This window comes from Corylus avellana, chromosome 6, assembly GCF_965113065.1.
Source record: "Corylus avellana chromosome 6, dhCorAvel1.hap1.2, whole genome shotgun sequence".
Classification (NCBI taxonomy): Eukaryota; Viridiplantae; Streptophyta; class Magnoliopsida; order Fagales; family Betulaceae; genus Corylus; species Corylus avellana.
The window spans coordinates 7,193,962-7,212,731 of record NC_142495.1 but is presented as its reverse complement, the minus strand read 5'-3'; the positions used below and the strand labels follow the sequence as shown (position 1 = coordinate 7,212,731).

Below are 18,770 nucleotides of genomic sequence, written 5' to 3'. Positions count from 1 at the left end.
ACGTGTTTATATTTGGCAGATGAAGATAAAGACGGAGATAAACTGGCAGCTTATGTGAAAGATTATGTGGAAGATTGCTACAACAATTGCAACAAGAAGAATAATTAGCATGTATTCTCTTATTATCTTTGGCGTTATAATGCAACTTGTAACCCTGACAATTAAGCATCGTCTAATAAATCTTTTCCTATCGTTATAATATGGCATTCAGAATTTGAAGTGGGAAATGTTTGCTATTCCGAAAATGATTATTATCAGCTAATTATAGCTAACAAATAATTAATTGAAATTAAGTTATATATCCATCTACAAAATACTAGTAGTTTCCCTTCCCCTTTTTTTTTTTGTGAGGAAGGGGCATGCATTGTCAACATTGGAGAGCCAAGCTCTTAGAGATGGAAAAATTGAATTGATATTTTCATGGAAGATCCTGAAAATTTACATGGGAGCATCATATACTATGGACTTTATGAAATATAATGTCATAATGAAATTGCTCTTTACTGTTCAATGGAAATATGGATGATTTATTGTAAAAAAAAAAAAAAGAGAGACTTTACGAAATAGAATGTCATAATGAAATAGCTCCTCTACTGTTCACTTGGAAATATGGAGGATTGATTGTAAAAAAAAATAATAATAATATGAAAAAAAACTGTATTAGGCGCTTTCGTAATTAAAAATTTACGATGTCGCTAGTCCATATTTTAATCCATATTAATTACACTATCGATATGGTTTAGGGGTAAATCAAACAGGAAACAAGTAAAATTTTCTTGTCTCTAAGGGCAGTTCAATCGATTTTAGACCACATCTCATAAAGCAGTAGTTACTAGTTCGAATTCCCCCTCCCGCTTCCCTTATGTGGATACGTTAAAAAAAAAGTAAAATTTTCTTTATTATAAAACTTATAAAAATACAAAATTACTTTAATTAAATAATTATTTAAAAAAAAATTAAACCCACGGCTATTTTTTTATTTTAATTGTATTTAGAAACTTCACTTAATTACATCCCAGGTTGCCCATTGCAATTTTTATTTTTCAAAACATGGGTATATTGTTGTCATGTGTTAGGAATTTACCACAATCATAATTGAGGGTGTGTAATTATAAAGAGTTAAAACATGCGGTATGGACATTATAAATTTATCAACTTTAAAAATATAATTGCAAAAGTGCCTCTTTATCATGAGGTAAATAAAGTTTTCAAAAATAAAAGATCTTATTTCAATTGGATGGTGTAATTTTAGAATTCGAAATGACTTCATTTCAAATAAAGTCACAAACACTTACCGAAAACGGATTAGGATCTCCTATAATTTATTTAAAATTGTAAATTCTTAAATTATAGAATTTATGCCATTTCTAGGCATTAAAATTCTTGAAAAATATCACTTACTAAAAATGTGACATATTATTCAAGCAGCTATAAATAATTTTTCTCTCAAATTTTTTTATTTTTATTTTTTTTCATTATTATTTTTTCACTTTTGCATATACTCTTCTTCAGAAATCAAAAGACAATTTTTGTCTCAATTTTTTTTCCATCATAGAAAATAAAAACCTAATGAAAATATCAACCGTTTCAACTTTCAAATCTAAAATTTCGTAATTTATCAATCTACAATTTCAAAATTAGTATCTCATGGAAACTCACTCTCCCTTTTCTCTTTATCTTCAGCTTACACGGAACTCAGAGAAGCTCCCCAGCTGCAGTATTCAATCTCTCGATAATCTAATGCTCTCTCACACTCACAGTCACACTCACACTCGCACTCTCCCGTCTTCAGCGTCACCTAACAATGTAGCATCATAAAGATTAAAGAACACTTCCTTTTCCTTCAACGTTCAAACACAAACCTCCATCCATGGCTTGCCAATGCCTCCTTCCTTTCTCTTCTTCACTATCCAAAACCCCTAAACCTCCAAGACCATTTCATATCCACTCCTCAATTTCCTCCCAAATTCACACCCCAACCCCTGACGATGATGATAACTACGACAAAACCAAGAAACAACCCCAGCTCAATCTCCTCAACCTCTCTGCAACGCTCACGATCATCTCCGCCTCTCTCCCCAAACCCGCTGTCGCCGCCGTACAAAAGCGCTCGTCCAAGAAAACGCGGCCGAAAAGGCCCGAAGCCCTGACCCCGCAGGAGCTTAAATCCTGGGGGGAGGGACTCCCAATAATATCTAACCGTATACCCTACACCGAACTGTTGGAATTCAAGAGAGAGGGGAAGCTCAAGCATGTAATCAAGCAGAGTAGTAATAGTTTGCGGCACCGGACGGAACCGGTCCTGGTGGTTCTCGAAGATTCTAGGGTTCTGAGGACGGTTTTGCCATCGTTGGATGGGAACCAGAGGTTCTGGGATTCCTGGGACGAATTGAACATCGAGTCGCATTGCGTCAACGCGTATACGCCTCCGGTGAAGATGCCGGAGGTGCCGACCCCGTTCTTGGGGTTTCTGGCGGGAGCGGCAATTTCGCCGGAGTTCGTGATAGGGCTGATGAGTCGGGGGCTGAGAAGGCCAAAGAAGGAGTCGAAGAGAGCAATGGAGCTGAGGAGGCTTAGGGAGGAGCTGAAGAGGAACAAGAAGGAGGATCTGGAGAGGATGAGGACGGAGAGAGAGATGATGGAGAAGGCGATGAGGGTGCAGAAGAAAGAGGAGGAGAAGAGGAGGAAGAGGGAGGTGAGGAAGATGCAGCACCAGAAGTCGTTGCTGGAGTCAAGGGAGAACTACCAGAACATGGCCGATATGTGGGGCAGTTTGGCACAGGATTCAAATGTTGCCACTGCACTGGGATTGGTGTTCTTCGTGATATTCTACTGGACGGTTGTCCTTAGTTATAGGAAGCAGAAGAAGGATTATGATGATAGGTTGAAGATCCAGAAGGCGGAGGCAGATGAGAGGAAAAAGATGAGGGAGTTGGAGAGGGAGATGCAGGGGCTTGAGGGTGAAGGTGAGGACGAGGAGGAGGGTGAGCAAGGGAAAGGTGAGAGCAATCCGTATTTGAAGATGGCTATGCAGTTTATGAAGTCGGGGGCTCGTGTTAGGAGGGCGCATACTAAGAGGCTGCCGCAGTATTTGGAGAGAGGTGTGGATGTCAAGTTTTCGGATGTTGCGGGGCTTGGGAAGATACGGCTTGAGCTTGAGGAGATTGTGAAGTTTTTCACGCACGGGGAAATGTATCGGAGGAGAGGAGTGAAAATACCAGGTTAGATTCAGCCAAAGCTATGGTGCTTAGTTAATGTGGTACTGTTAGTGCCTTTTGAAGTTCAACTAAGAAATATTTATCTGATGCTTGTTTGGGAGAAATTATTGGTGCATTTCCATTTGTTTCATAAATTTTGCTTATTTGGTTTCAAGTGCTTGAACTGGACTGCTTTTAATGATATTACATTGTCTGTTTGGCATATTTTGATCAGATGAATCATCACTCCTTTTTCTCCTAGTTATGAGGAGTGATTTTCATCCAAAACACTTGAGAGCAGACTTATGGGTACAGATGCTTTTGTATGTCCAATTTTAGTCCTTTACCTTTTAACAAGAAGAATTTCCTTGACAGTCCATTCCTAATGGGCCTGTTGACTCAGAGGCACATTGAATCATTTTTTTTTATATATACCAGTTGCAGAGTGGAAGGGAGTGTAGAATGAGGAACCATAGTATATATATACGTTTATCCTACCCTACTGCACAATCTCTGATATTCTAAATTTATTCTTGCCTTGATCTAAAACTGGTCAAGAGATCAATGAATGATCTTATTCTTATTTGAGATTAATTTCATTTTGAGGTTAGTGGCACAAGTGCTTTTGCCGCCTAGGTTCTGGTGGTGCAAATTTTTTTTTTTTTTTATCAAATAAGTTGGCTATCTACCTTTTACTTATCAAAAAAAAAAAAAAAAGTTGGCTATCTACCTTTTCCTTTTCTCTCTTGGCCTGCCTAGTGCCTATCATATATATTTGTAGCTTCTCCAACCTGAATTTAGTCATCGTTTACTTCCTGCTAGCGCAGAAACATTATTGTTTGTGTATGACGTCAAAGTGGGAGTAATTTTATTCTTTTAGACTCTTTCTTTGGGCTGCTGCTTCTGATTTTAGTATTTCAAACTTTCATGTTTTCTTAGATGTCTTCTCTGTTATTAGCTAGCTAGGCTTCTCTCTTTGTCCTTTGTTCAGACACTTTCTTTAGTTGTCTCTAACCACATATTTCCTTTTTATTCTTCCTTCTTCAGAAGGACCTTGGTGATATAAGCCTCATAGACACAATTTTGGAATATATCTTTTTTACACACACAAACAAACTTGAATATTGTGCTATTTTCATCACTGTTTGGTTTTGGCCATACCATACTTCAAAAGATCTTTTAATTCTCAAGTAGTTTGTTTTTGTTGTAACAGATTTACCCTCGCAGTGGCTTGCGTATGACTTATTTTAGATAGAATTTGTTTCTTAATCAGGTGGCATACTCCTTTGTGGCCCCCCTGGTGTTGGGAAGACTTTACTGGCAAAAGCTGTGGCTGGAGAGGCAGGGGTTAACTTCTTCTCAATTTCTGCCTCTCAGTTTGTGGAAATATATGTTGGTGTCGGTGCTTCTCGTGTCCGAGCACTATACCAAGAAGCAAAGGAAAATGTATGTATTTTTTATTTTTTTTATTTTATTTTTTATTTTTTGGTGGGGGTGGGGGGGGGGGGGGGGGGGGGGGGGGGGTGAGCAATTGCCAGTATTATTCTTGTATCACTGGGTATCAAGTGTTGACATATTTTTTTAATCCTCATTTTCTTTTACTGCTTTTAAAAAGAGAGCAACATGTTTCCCTGATGCCACTTCTTTCTTTTTCTAACATGTAGTTATCTATATTTTGTTTTGCACAGGCTCCATCTGTTGTCTTCATTGATGAACTGGATGCTGTTGGAAGGGAGCGTGGTCTTATTAAGGGTTCTGGTGGACAAGAACGGGATGCTACTCTTAATCAGGTTGGTTACAGCACGTAGTTCATTTCAAAAATCTTGTACTGTTCTTCTCTTTGTTAATTGATGATGTTCAATGATGTGTTTATGCTACAGCTCCTTGTCTGCTTGGATGGATTTGAAGGAAGAGGGGAAGTGATCACCATTGCTTCCACGAATAGACCAGATATTCTAGATCCAGCCCTTGTGAGACCTGGACGGTTTGATAGGAAAATATATATTCCTAAGCCTGGTCTTATAGGTCGAATTGAAATATTGAAGGTACCGGTTCCTAACCTGAATCTTCATTTACATGTTGAATACTGTATTTATGGCGTATCACAATTGCCATGCAGTCTCCTTTCAATACTTTTCTATCAATTTCCAGTTTTTACGTTTTTCCAATTTGTTATATTTTCATGGTTGTAGGTTCATGCCCGTAAGAAGCCTATGGCTGAAGATGTGGACTATATGGCTGTAGCTAGTATGACTGATGGCATGGTTGGAGCAGAGCTAGCCAACATAGTTGAGGTTGCTGCTATCAATATGATCCGGGATGGAAGGACCGAGGTACACTTTTTCTGAATATTGAGCTTTCTTTGGTTTCCCCTTTTTTTTCTTTTTTTTTTTTTCTTTTTTTTTTGGCATAAAAGGATTTATTTTTATTAAATAATATCATTTGGCATTGAGTGCAGTTACATAGAAATTAATTTTAAAAAAATGGAGTAATGTAAATGAAAATCTGAAAGCAAACTTTATGAATATAACTTTTAACTGCAAAGATGGATAAAGAATTTGATGGTTATGTAGCAAGAACATTCCTTCAATATAAACTGCCTTCCTAGCCCATGCTAGGGAAATTAGCTTGAAAGATTTTGTATCCCAATCTCTTGTGCTTTATAATTTAAATTCGACTATATTTTGCATAATAGTTAATTATATGAGCTTATATCATTTCTATGCATATTAATGTGCATTTAAACCAAGTTATCACTCAATAAGAAACTTCCAAAATTTTAATGTGCTCATTTTAGTTTAGCTGGTTTCTTTAGTATTTTATTTTTAATACTTTAGGCTTTTAATTTTTACACTAACAAAATGTTTTGGATACTTTAGGCTTTCAATTTTTATTGTTCCTTTCTGTTAGTTGTAAACTCTTACTGTCTGTGCTCCAACTGCTATCTTGCTATTAAATACTAGTGATAATTTTCATTTTTGCAATCTGAACCTTGGTGTTTCTATTTTCATCAATTTAAAGATGTTTTGGATAGCCTATATCATTGAATTGGGTTTTCCCTTGCAATAACTTAGTCATGAGTGAATCACCATGTTTATTGTGCTAAGTTAGCATCCCAAATTTCAGTGCTGCTGATGCTTTGCGGCTTACAGGAATTGGGAGAAATGAATTCATTGATATCATGAACAAGTGCAGATCTAAGATGTTATTTTGATTTGATTTGCAATATAGGGTTCTTAGGGAGAAATTAATGAAACTTAAAGAAAGATAAATTTTGTTCAGGCAGTTTCCATGGATTACCTTGTATGTATGCAGCAACAGTGAACAAGTATTTTCATCTGGAAAGTTTCAATTAAATCTGGTTTGTTTTGCTCTCTCTCGCCTGTGTCGGCGCGTGGGGGCGTGTGAGAGCTGGTTTGTGTTAGTGTTAGGCGGTGTCATGGTTGGTGCAAGAAGGTGGTCAGTGGAGTCCAAGGAGTTTGAGGTTTTGATCAAGGTTGGGGCAGCTGGGATAAGAATTTTTGAGAGGAGTAATAGAATCAAAAGGTCCATTTTTATGAAAAAGAACGAGCTAGCTTGGATGGTGCGAATAGGAGAGGATATGGTGGCAGTGAAGAATTCAGAAATTTTTTGGGACCAATCCAGAGCTGGATATCCTAGGATAATAGCTCAGAAATGCTCTAATAGGCATGGATGCTTTCTGACGATGGAAGAATTTGATGGAAGAAGGAGGTGTGGCTCGATCATCATTCCTGAAGGGCGTCGTGGGTTGGGGTGGGATCGTTTCGTCGAGGAAATGCGAGTGGTAAACTCGTCTCTCTGAGTCTCATGTGGCCAGTGAGCACCGAGTATTCAGGGAAGAAAAGAGAGACAAGGAGAAGAAGGAAAGAAGGAGCTATGCAGAGACACTGAGATTGTCATCGAAGTTAACCAAGGAATGCTGCAATTCCTTCCAAGAACCGTATGTCAGGGTGAATAGGGGGCCGAAAGGTGATTCTAGTCGCATGAAACAGCAATCTCAAGAATATGGCAACAAAGTGGCGTTTCTGCCGAAGACCCATGATTCGGTGAGGGCTCTTGATGTTTCTGGGGTGGTTCCGACGAAGGTGTCCTTGCTGGCGAGGTCTGAGAAAGTTCCGGTTGAGTCTGGCAGACGAGGCTTCAAGAATGGAGGCCGCATGAGGGCGTCGATAGGAGCTCCGGTGAGTTGCAAGTCAACGCTGGCAGTGCAGAAGGAGTTGACGTCAGATTCTGTGCACTTCAAGGGACGGGAGGGAGAGGTGAACCATGCTGGGCAGACCTACTCTGCAGTAAGTCTCGAGCTCCTCAACGTTAGGGAGACGTTGTGTTGTCTGAAACAGGAGTGTGACGTGGGGCTGATGAAACTAGACAAGGTGATCAAACAGGTGGAGGGAAACGGGCTTGGGCAGGGGGATAAGAAAGTTAGAGGCCAGCGAGTTTCTGCTTGGAGAAGGAAGGAAAAGTATGGGCTGGGGAGTAAAGGCACAAAAACCAACAGCTGGATGAAGGTGAATAAAAAAGTAGTTTTTAAGCCCAAAGGGATGCTGGGCTCAGGAGCAGGCTATCTCAATAGCCCAGGGAGAGTTGGACTGAAAGAAGCTTCTTTTTCAGCTGAGGTGGAATCCAGGGAGGAGGCTGAGAAAAACTCGACAAAATCGAGACCTCGCATGGCACGGTCGGAGAACTCGTCGTTGCTGGCTGAGAAGGCTTTATCTGTGGGAGGGGGGGTTGGATCAGCGGAAAAAAGTATACCCACAGAGGTCTTCGGCAACTCTGCGGGGGCTTGCAATGGGACTATGGCCGGAGAGAAGCCACGCAACAGGGTCTCTACTATTCCGGCGATGGAGGTTTAGTCTACCAGCAAGGGTAAGGAGGTGTTGACTTATAGAAGGAGTTAGTTTGGGTCGCAAAAAGGGGACGAGGTCGTGATGGGCTCGTTAGAAGTCTCGGTTGTGGCTTGTCTGCAGGGGAAAGGGATTTTGGAGTCGATGCTAGAATGAACCCAGAGGGTGCCGGAGACGCAATTTTTGCCGGAAAATCCTCAGAGGTTGCCGATTTGTCATGTGGTGCCTGGAGCTGTTGGGGTAGGTACGGATGAGGGCTCAGTCCAGTTTTCGGTGGAGATGCTCTCTCGTCCGAATATAGGAATGGTAGTGGGGGCTGTTTGCAGGAGTTTTGTCGGGGGGAGACAAGCTGAGTCTGCAGGTTCTTGTTGGAAAGAAAGGAGTGGAATGTATGCCGGCAATGGAGCTTATTGGGCCTGGTTCTGGTTTGGAAGAGGATAGTACCTCAGAGACAGCTGGGTTGGAGGACTTAGGGCCAGGGATGATTTCTTCCAGCTGGGTAGTTAATAATTGTCTCAATTTTTGCCCTAAAATTGGCATAACTGATGGAGGGAAGAAAGGGATTTGGAGTTTTTATTCAACTCTATTGAAGCTTCTAGAATGCAGGGTGATTCTGTTTTGGGAGGCATCTCTGCCTATGTTCCAGCCCCAACAGGAATTAAGGAGCTCAAGGAGTGTGAGAGGGGCACATTGGTGGATCAATGAAGCTTAACATCGTAGCATGGAATGTGAGAGGGTTGAATGCCCTCAAGAAAAGGTTGCGTATTAGGGGTCTTTTGAAAGAATGGAGTGTAGATATTGTGTGTTTAATTGAGACTAAGATGGAGGTTATTTCCCGAGAGGTGGTTCATAGTCTTTGGGGAGGTCAACATGTGGGGTGGAAGTTTAAAGGGTCTAATGGTTTGTCAGGGGGGATTTTATTGATATGGGATAAGAGGGTGGTGGAGTGTAAGAAGGAATGTGTGGGGCTTTTCTCCTTGGCATGCTCTTTTCAAAATGTGGAGGATAACTGGGAGTGGGCTTTTGGGGGAGTGTATGGTCCAAATGAGGATGGGGAAAGAAAGGCCCTTTGGGAAGAACTGGCGGGTTTGATGAATGTGTGGGAGGTTCCTTGGTGTCTTGGAGGGGATTTTAATATTGTTCGGTTTCCTAGTGAGCGTTCCAGTGTTTCTTACTATTCCACTAGCATGATGGATTTTTTGGACTTCATCTCAGAGAACAACTTGGTGGACATGCCCATGATGGGGGGTCAATTTACGTGGTCTAATAATTAAGAAAATGAGAGTTGGTCTAGAATTGAGTGATTCTTGATATCCTCGGATTGGGAAGATCATTTCCCTGCAGTGTCACAAAGAAGACTTCAGCGCTTGATCTCGGATCACTTCCCTTTACTATTGGATTGTGGGGCTCCTTGCGGAGGTAATAAATGCTTTAGATTTGAAAATATGTGGCTTAAAGCTGAAGGTTTTGTTGACAAGGTTAGGTCTTGGTGGGGGTCTTATTCGGTTGAGGGTTTACCTAGTTTTGTGCTAGCTAAGAAGTTGAAATCCCTTAAATTGGATTTGAAAAAGTGGAATGAGGAGGTGTTTGGGGACATTGGGAGGAAGAAAAAAGAGTTGTTGGGAGGTATTCAGGAGTTGGATGAGTTGGCAAAGGTAAGGGGCTTAGCCCAAGAGGAGAAGGCCCAAAAGGCGGATATGGTGAAAGATTTGGAGAACACTTTGTTGTGTGAAGAAATTCATTGGCGCCAAAAATCGAGAGCTTTGTGGCTCAAGGAAGGGGACCGCAATACTTGTTTCTTTCATAAAATGGCTAACTCTCATCGCAGGTATAATCGTGTGTAAGTATTTCGTATTAACGGCGTTTTATCCGATGATCCGGCTGAGGTAAAAGATCATATTGTGAGGTATTATCAAAGCTTATACTCGGAACAAAGCACGTGGCGACCTAGAATGGACAACCAGCCTTTTTTGTCCATTGATGAGGAGGATAAAAGGTGGTTAGAAAGAGATTTTGAGGAAAAGGAAGTTTGGGAGGTGGTTAAAGGTATGGATGGTGATAAGGCTCCGGGTCCGGATGGCTTCTCCATGGCTTTTTTTCAAGCTTGTTGGGGTGTTATTAAGAATGATGTTATGGCTGTTTTTGCCGAGTTCCATCGTAGACGACAGCTAGAGAAAAGCTTGAATGCAACTTTTATTTCCTTGATCCCAAAAAAGGCAGAAGCGGTGGAGATGAAGGACTTTCGGCCCATTAGCTTGGTGGGAGGGGTGTACAAAATTGTATCTAATGTTCTTGCGAACAGGATGAGAACTGTGTTGGGTAAGATCATATCCTACTCTCAAAATGCTTTTATTAGGGGTCGTCAAATCCTACATTCGGTTCTTATTGCAAATGAATGTGTAGATAGTTGCATGAAGTCAGAGGTGCCAGGTGTTCTTTGCAAATTAGATTTGGAGAAGGCCTACGACCATGTTAATTGGGACTTTGTGTTGTATTTGCTGGATAGATGTGGTTTTGGCTAGAGGTGGAAGGCTTGGATAGAGTGGTGTATTACGTCGGTAAGATTTTCCATTCTTGTGAATGGTTCTCCAGAAGGCTTCTTTAATAGCTTGAGGGGAATTCGGCAAGGGGACCCGCTTTCTCCGTTACTTTTTGTGCTTGTTATGGAGGCATTGAGTAAGATGGTGAATGCGACGGTTGACTTAGGCTTTTTGACTGGCTTCTCGGTGGGAAATAGGGTATTATCGGAGTTGGTGGTCTCTCACTCTTTATTTGCTGATGATACCTTGATTTTTTGTGAAGCTTCGATCGAGCAAATCCGGTATGTGCGGCTCATTCTTTTATGTTTTGAAGCTGTTTCGGGTTTGAGAGTGAATCTTGGAAAGTCTAAAATTGTGGCTATTGGGGAGGTGGAGAACATTGAGGGTTTAGTTGATATCCTTGGGTGTAGTGTTGCCAATTTGCCTATGAAGTATTTGGGTCTCCCTCTTGGGGCGGTGCATAAGGATACAGCTATGTGGAATGATGTGATCGAAAAGATGGAGCGTCAGATGGCAGGTTGGAAGAGAATGTATCTCTCTAAAGGAGGTCGTTTAACTCTCATTAAAAGTACGCTCTCTAATCTACCGACTTACTTTTTGTCTTTGTTTCCGATCCCTATGAGTGTAGCTAAAAGACTTGAGAAAGTTCAAAGAGATTTCTTGTGGGGAGGGATGGGAGACGAGCCTAAGATGCATCTTGTAAATTGGAATCAAGTCTGTCGTCCCCTTCGGTACGGCGGGCTTGGCATTCGAAAGTTGCATCAGTTTAATCAAGCTCTCCTAGGTAAATGGCTTTGGAGATATGCGAATGAGAGTGAGGCTTTGTGGTATAAGGTTATCAAATCTAAGTATGGAGATCAGGATGGTGGGTGGTGCATAAAGAAGGTCTCGGGTTCCCATGGTGTGGGCTTATGGAAGCACATTTGTCAAGGTTGGGATTTTTTTGCCAAAGGCATCCGTTTTGAGGTGAGGGTGGGTTTGAAAGTTCGTTTTTGGCATGATATTTGGTGTGGGGATTCCGCTTTGAAGCATGCTTTCCCGTCCTTGTTCAACATCGCCAGACATAAAGAAGCTTGGGTGAAGGATAGCTTCATGTGGAGGAGTGGGGTGGTCGAGTGGAATGTCATTTTTGTGCGGCCCGTACAGGACTGGGAGATGGATTTGATTTCTGCTTTCTTGGACCGGTTGTACTCTTGCAAGATATCCACAGGTTCTGTGGATCGTATTCGATGGTCATCGTCTAAGAAAGGCAAGTTCGAGGTTAAGTCACTTTTCAAGGCCTTGTCTAATTTAGATCATGAGGTGTTTCCTTGGAAGAGCATTTGGCGTACTAAGGTGCCTATGCGAGTGGCTTTTTTCGGGTGGACCGCAGCCTTAGGCAAGATTTTGACTCACGACACCCTGCGGAAGAGGAACCTAGTGATAGTGGAGTGGTGTTGTATGTGCAAGAAGAATGGAGAGTCAGTCAATCATCTTCTTCTCCATTGCGAGACCGTGAGCATTCTTTGGCATACTATTTTTGATCGATTTGGGTTGCATTGGGTCATGCCTTGCAAGGTGAGGGGCTTGTTCGATTGTTGGTGGTCGGGAGGACGTTCCCAAAGCGCGGTAGTGTGGAAGATGATCCCTCTGTGTCTCATGTGGTGTATTTGGAATAAAAGGAATGCTAGATGCTTTGAGAACTCCACTAGGACCATAGAGGAATTGACCAATTTCTTCTTCTTTACTTTGTATTCCTGGACAGCCGCTTGGCTTGCTCCTATAGGGATTAGTTTCTCTGATTTCCTTTTTCATTTTTCTCCCTCTTAGGTGCCATCTTTTATACTTCCCGTGTATGTGGGTTGCGCCCCTTTGTGCTTTTTATATCATTATTACTTATCAAAAAAAACATTTTTACACTAACAAAATGGCCGGGTGTTCTAACAATTGCCCCTTTGGAACACTTCACGATGGTGCCAATAAAGAACTTATTGTACTTGTGCAGATTACTACTGATGACTTGTTACAAGCTGCACAAATAGAAGAAAGAGGAATGCTAGATAGAAAGGATAGAAGCTTGGAGACATGGAAGCAAGTAGCAATTAATGAAGCAGCAATGGCTGTTGTAGCAGTGAACTTTCCTGACCTTAAGAATATTGAGTTTGTATGGTTCTTAAACTCAAGCATTTTCACTTTTTTCTGCCATATAAATTCTCATAGCTCTGTAGCTGCATTAATTTTCATCTCTATTATTTTGGTCAGAATTGGAACTGAGGTGAACCCATTAACGTCTTACTTAAACTTAGACCTAGAAAGTTACAATTTTGTTTTTGATAAGTAATAAGTTTCACTAGAAAAGCACATTATGGTGTGCAACCGCTGGATGAACACCCAAAGCAAATTTAACATATAAAACTCAAAAATATGAAAGGCTGCAACACATTCTAAAAGGAGTATGAAGCAGTAGCTGCTGTCCAATCATAAAGAGGCGTCAAGAACAAAAAATTCTTCTTCATTATCGGTAATTTGCATTTTCAATAGTGTGTGGATTCATTTCTCTCCAAATACGCTACATTAAACCAAAGGAAATTACCTTATGAATTTCTCCACTTCATTGTCTACCAAAGTGTAATGCTTTGATTCCATATTGGGAAGATGAGTAGTAGCCCATATAGAGTTTGTGGTTTATAAAGATAGTCATGAGTGTTAAGTTTCACATTGCCTAGTGACTAGGTAAAACTAAGCTTTATAAGGAATTCTAGGAAAGTCCAAAATTGACTAGTCATTTTGGGGGTGATAGTACAGATGTGGCTAGTGTTTTTTCCTAAGTCGTTACACAAGGTTTTCTTTACAATCCTACAATAGTTTCCACTGTTTATCATGGACAATCTGAGGAAGTGGCATGTCAGTGTGGAAGATGATGCCTTTGTGTGATGTCTATGGAGAGAACTAAACGACAGTAGTTTTGAGGACTATGAAATGATGCTAAAGGAGATTAAGGCTGTATTTTTTCGCACTATGTATCTTTGGACAGCTGCTTTTGTTTTTCCTTTAGTGATTAGTTATCATGAGTTCCCTGATCTCTTTTCTCTTTCTAGGTAGGTTTTTTTTCATTTATACTTCTTGTGTACTTAAGGGTGCCTTACTCTTTTAATGACATCTCAATTACTTGCAAATAAATTGGAGGCAAGTAAGTATGGTAATCAAATCAAATTACAATGAAATCAATATCAAATCTGATTGTAGGAGATTACAATCAATTACAACAAATCTTTGAAATCAAATCTCAATTAACCACTTAACTTTTGTCATATCAGTTTTAGATTCTTCTAGGCACTTATGAATTAATTTTGCATCAGTCAGTGTAGATATCTATCCTTATTTCGTGACTGTTTATGTTTAGCCTGTATGTAAATCTTGACAAGTTGTGCTACATGTTGGTTGTCTTGAACTAAAACGGCACCAGAAACGCAGTTCAAGTGTCAAGTGAAAAAAGAGGCACAACGAGGCTTATAAGAATATGGGTAGATTTAGTGAAGAATGATATGTTAATAAGAATGCAGCAGAGAGTATGATTTTAGATAGGATAGAATGATGAAAAAGATACATATAGCCAATCCCAATTTATTGGCAGGGGTCCGTAAAATCGATTCCAATTTGATTGCGATTAAGCTTTAGTTGAGTCGAGATGAGTTGAGAAAATAAATCAAAGTAGAGTCAGTTTGAAGCCAAAAAAAAACAAAAAAGAAATAGTTAAAGAGTCCAATGTGTCTGTTATACTAGTTCAGGATTTGATGAAATCTAAACAAGTCAGTACTTTGTTCTTTGTTCCTCTTTGTGGCTCGACTGCTAGTTTCTTCTCTGGATATTTCTCGTTGACCCAACTTTCATCTGCCTGGTATGAGTTGGTCACCTTGCTTTCATGCACAAGATACACCCCAGAGCACCAAAAAAGGGAGAAATCTGCAGAATAAAAGAAATCCTTAAAAATTTTAGTGAATATGTAATAATGTATCACATTTTTTCTGTTTATATTTTAAACATTCCTGATGAATATGTATATGATAATCTTGGTAATTAATAGAAAACTAATGTTGGAAAGGACCCGGGCCAAGGTAGTGGGGGAAACAACAATTACTTGATTGAAATGATCATCCTGGATGGAGCAAAGTGGCATAGAAGTAGTCGGTTTGTATGCTTATCGGTGGACTGTTGGCAGCACACGAAGTGCTACTGAATGAAAGATGGTGCCTTCGTGCCTTTTGTGGTGTCTTTGGAGAAAAATGAATGATTGAAGTTTTAGGACTATCGGAAGACTTAAGAGGAGATGAAGTCTTTATTTTTCAATACATTGTATCTTTGAACAACTACATTTGTTTTTTCTTTGGTGATTAGTTATTATGATTTTTCTGTTCTTTTTGGCCCTACTATCTAGGTGGCTTCTCAGCTCTAATTGTCCTCGAGGAATTTGCATCATATTCTGTACCTTTTGGAATTCTGGACTGTCATTGGATTGATCAACTTAAAATTTAACCCATTAATTTTTTTTTCTCTTATTGCTGCACATCAATTATCCCTGATTTGTGCTTGCTCTTCCAGATGAATTTTCCTGTTACTTGTCTAACAATGACTGGAAAATTACTGACAGTTTATTGTGCTGATGCAGGTCACAATAGCTCCTAGAGCTGGAAGGGAGTTGGGTTATGTTCGAATGAAAATGGATCCTATTAAATTTAATGAAGGAATGCTCACGTATGTGTCATTCATTTTCCTTATATTTCTTGGACTATGAAATGTTTTAGAAGTTAGTGAGCAATAATAATATTACTGTGATCAATACCATAATGCACTGTCCTTAAGGGATGTGCGCTTACTGGACTCCGTTGCCTCCAGTAATTTTTATTTATTTATTTTTTCACTTAGTTGCTTGTTGTAGTTTTATTAGAAATCATGTTTATTGTTATATATATATATATGTGTGTGTGTGTGTGTGTTTTCTTTCTTTTTTCACTCTTGTTTCTTAATGCCATGCAGCCGGCAATCCCTCCTGGACCATATAACTGTTCAACTAGCACCACGTGCAGCTGATGAGATTTGGTATGGTGAGGGTCAGGTAAGAAAACCTTCAATTGGTTATATTCAAATGATTCAAAATCCTTGGAGGGAAACTATGGTGCAGAAAAAAGTAAGCAGTAGGCATCAAGTTCGATGCAGTAAAGGACCTATTTCTATGTAAAACTATTTTGTTTCCTTAAAGACACGTATGAAATGTTCTGCAGCAGATGTCTATAGGGATCCTAATGGAACTGTTGACAAGAATTTTTTTTTTTTTTTTGGGGAAGTATATTATGATATTTGGGAGTGGTTATATAGATGTATTTGTTGCTCATATTTTGGCAGATATAACTTCGGGGTTACACGAACATATTTTGGGAGAATAGTGCTGGTGTCTCATTTTACTTAAATGATTTTGTCATTGCATGGGGTGATCTAATCAAGAAACTTATTGATGAGTGTCCACTGTGAAACCGAGATTTTCCCCCACTTTGCAGTTGGGCTAGATTTTTTAAGAGCTTTGATACGAACACAACACAAATTCAACTCATGGCCAACTTCTCTCTTATGTATAAAAGAATTTTAAACCAAACAAATTGTCTTTTTTCCCAAATTTTCAGAATTTCAAAATCCTCTCTATCAATTTTTTTTTTTAAATGACACGTAGGAGAGAAGTTGGTCATAAGTTGGATTTATGTTGTGACCTTAACATTTTCCATTTTCTAAACCAATTGGTCACAGATACGCGTGTTTCAAACATTGCATCTTGCCTAAACATTCTGACATAGCTATGTATATGTGTGTAACTGTGTAGCTTTAAAGGAACATGTGCAAGTATACTTTCTTAGTGATTCTGTGACTAAGCATGGATATTCTTTGTGCATTGTCAAGCGGAAACTTTCTTGGAGTGATTTAACTGTTACTGTCACGTCTTAAACATTAATCTTGAAATTTCTTGAGCTGAAGAAAAGTGATCAATGTAGCTAACCCCTAGCTGGGATTGAGGGCTCTGTTGAGTTGTGTAGGGAATTCCTTTTTCTAGTTCATATATTGCTTATCAAGATCTAGATGTTGTTAATTAACACATTTTGATTACTCCAGATGAGTACGATATGGGCTGAAACAGCAGATAATGCTAGGTCAGAAGCTCGGACTCTTGTTCTTGGTGGCCTCTCTGAGAAATATCATGGATTATCTGATTTCTGGGTGGCAGAACGAATTAACGTAATGGATTCTCTCTGTATCTTCCAATTTCTTCTTGAGGTTTTTCAGTTTTGGCATCAATCATGGTTTCTGTAAATTAGGTTTTTTATTTTTATTTTTTGAATTTGATGGCCCCACTAGTTGCTTTATGAACTCCAATTTGGATTTGTAAATGTTTCTGTAGCAAAGAAATTAAAGTGCAAAAAGCAACCAGTGGAGAATTTGGCCTTTCAAATTTTACTTATTTTAATTGGGGGTGGGGATAAGATCAAAATTGGTGTGCAATTGTCTCTAAAATTATAACCTTGGATTTCTAATACTTTGTTCAAGTGATGAAAAACCTTGTCTCAACTTTTTAGTAAGACATGACTATGAATTGTACTCCTAATGCATTGTAATGCCAACAAATTTTCAGGAGATTGACTTGGAGGCATCACGGATTCTCAACTTGTGTTATGAGTGTGCGAAAGAGGTAAAGGAAGCACATATCACCAAAACATTATTTTGATATCCTTATGTGAAGAAAGTCACAATTCCTTGTTTTGCATACCAGATTCTGCTGCAAAACCGAAAGCTTATGGATGCCTTGGTTGCTGAACTTGTTGAAAAGAAAAGTTTGACCAAAAATGAGTTATCACACCTAGTTGAGTTGCATGGTTCCCTCAAACCAATGCCACCAAGCATACTTGACATCCGGACTGAAAAACGTATGAAGTTCCAGGAAAAGATAATGAAGCAAAACGAAGCAGCTGTAGGGAGCAATGTATGATGATGAGCAAGGTGCCAAGAGAATCATCTGTTTGGTTTTTTATCTTGGGGCAACACATGAGCCAGGTTGGTTGGTGGATTTTGGATTGAGCCATCATCGATGCACAATCTGTCTGTGGGTCTTTCGCATGGGCATTTTCTACAATGATCGTGTATATTCTGCCCCATTGAGCCTATCCATGGGTCATATGCGATTGCAGAAGGCATGCTAGGATGAAATCTGAGAGAATTTTGACACCACACTTACTCACCCTTCAATCTTGTTCCTTTTTGAAACATTTGTAATTGACATTGTTTACCGAGTTATATATATATATATTGTTCATCAAGAAAATTTCATTAACTGGTTTTGGGAGAAAATAAGTAAAGCAAAAATGTATATCTACTGCTTAAAAAAAAAAAAAAAAAAAAAAAGGGTGTATCGAGCGACTTTATCAAACTTTTTTTAAAAAAACTTCCCTTTCCGACCAATTTTATTAGATCATATAGGCCTCTTGTCAAACATAAAGTTTGAAAATAAATTTCTGCATATTTTTTCATTATTTAGTCTTACTAAATGTTAGGTGTTCTCCTTGTGTACTTCGGTCAGATATCTCAATTTTGATTTAATTATCTTAAGTTAGACATGTAAAATCAAATCATAACCAAAGGATTATTAAAATCCATATCGTTCTCCTAATCACGTTTTCTCTTTGAGAATAACTTATATAGAGAGTTTGCACAAAATGTGAGTTTTGTGCAACCAATCAGAAGGTGACGTCTAAGCTAAACTTACCAAACTTAAGTTTTTCTTTTATAAAAAAAAAGTTCAACTACACTAGATTATACTACATATGAAATAAAAAATTAATTTTTTTTTTTTTTAAAAAAAACAATAGAATTGAAGGGGTGGTTGCCGGCCACCCCAAGTGGGGGGAAGGGTGGTCGACAGCCACCCCTAGGCCTACAAGTGGCCGCGCGGCCACCCCCATGGCCCATGAGATGGCTGGCGAGCCACCCCCAGGCCATGGGGTGGCGGCTAGCTACCCTAGATCCTGATCTGGGTGGCTGGCCGCCACCCCCAGCCCATGGGGGTGGCTCGCCGACCACTCCCATGGCTTATGGGGTGGTTGGCAAGCCACCCCTAGCTCATGGGGTGGCTCGCCAACCACTCCCATGGCCTA

General features: G+C 39.6%; 1 protein-coding gene across 1 annotated transcript; it reads left to right on the top strand.

Annotated features, from left to right (window-relative positions):
• The first annotated feature begins 1,659 nt into the window (after positions 1–1,659).
• EMB2083 (AAA-type ATPase family protein) lies at positions 1,660–17,950 on the top strand. Its single transcript, XM_059601071.2, has 11 exons — positions 1,660–3,221; positions 4,471–4,643; positions 4,886–4,987; positions 5,078–5,242; positions 5,390–5,530; positions 12,587–12,745; positions 15,248–15,333; positions 15,616–15,694; positions 16,738–16,860; positions 17,255–17,311; positions 17,393–17,950. Exons 1-11 carry the CDS (start codon positions 1,871–1,873, stop codon positions 17,606–17,608), a joined length of 2,652 nt encoding a protein of 883 aa, XP_059457054.1. The 5' UTR covers positions 1,660–1,870; the 3' UTR covers positions 17,609–17,950.
• The last annotated feature ends 820 nt before the right edge of the window (positions 17,951–18,770 follow it).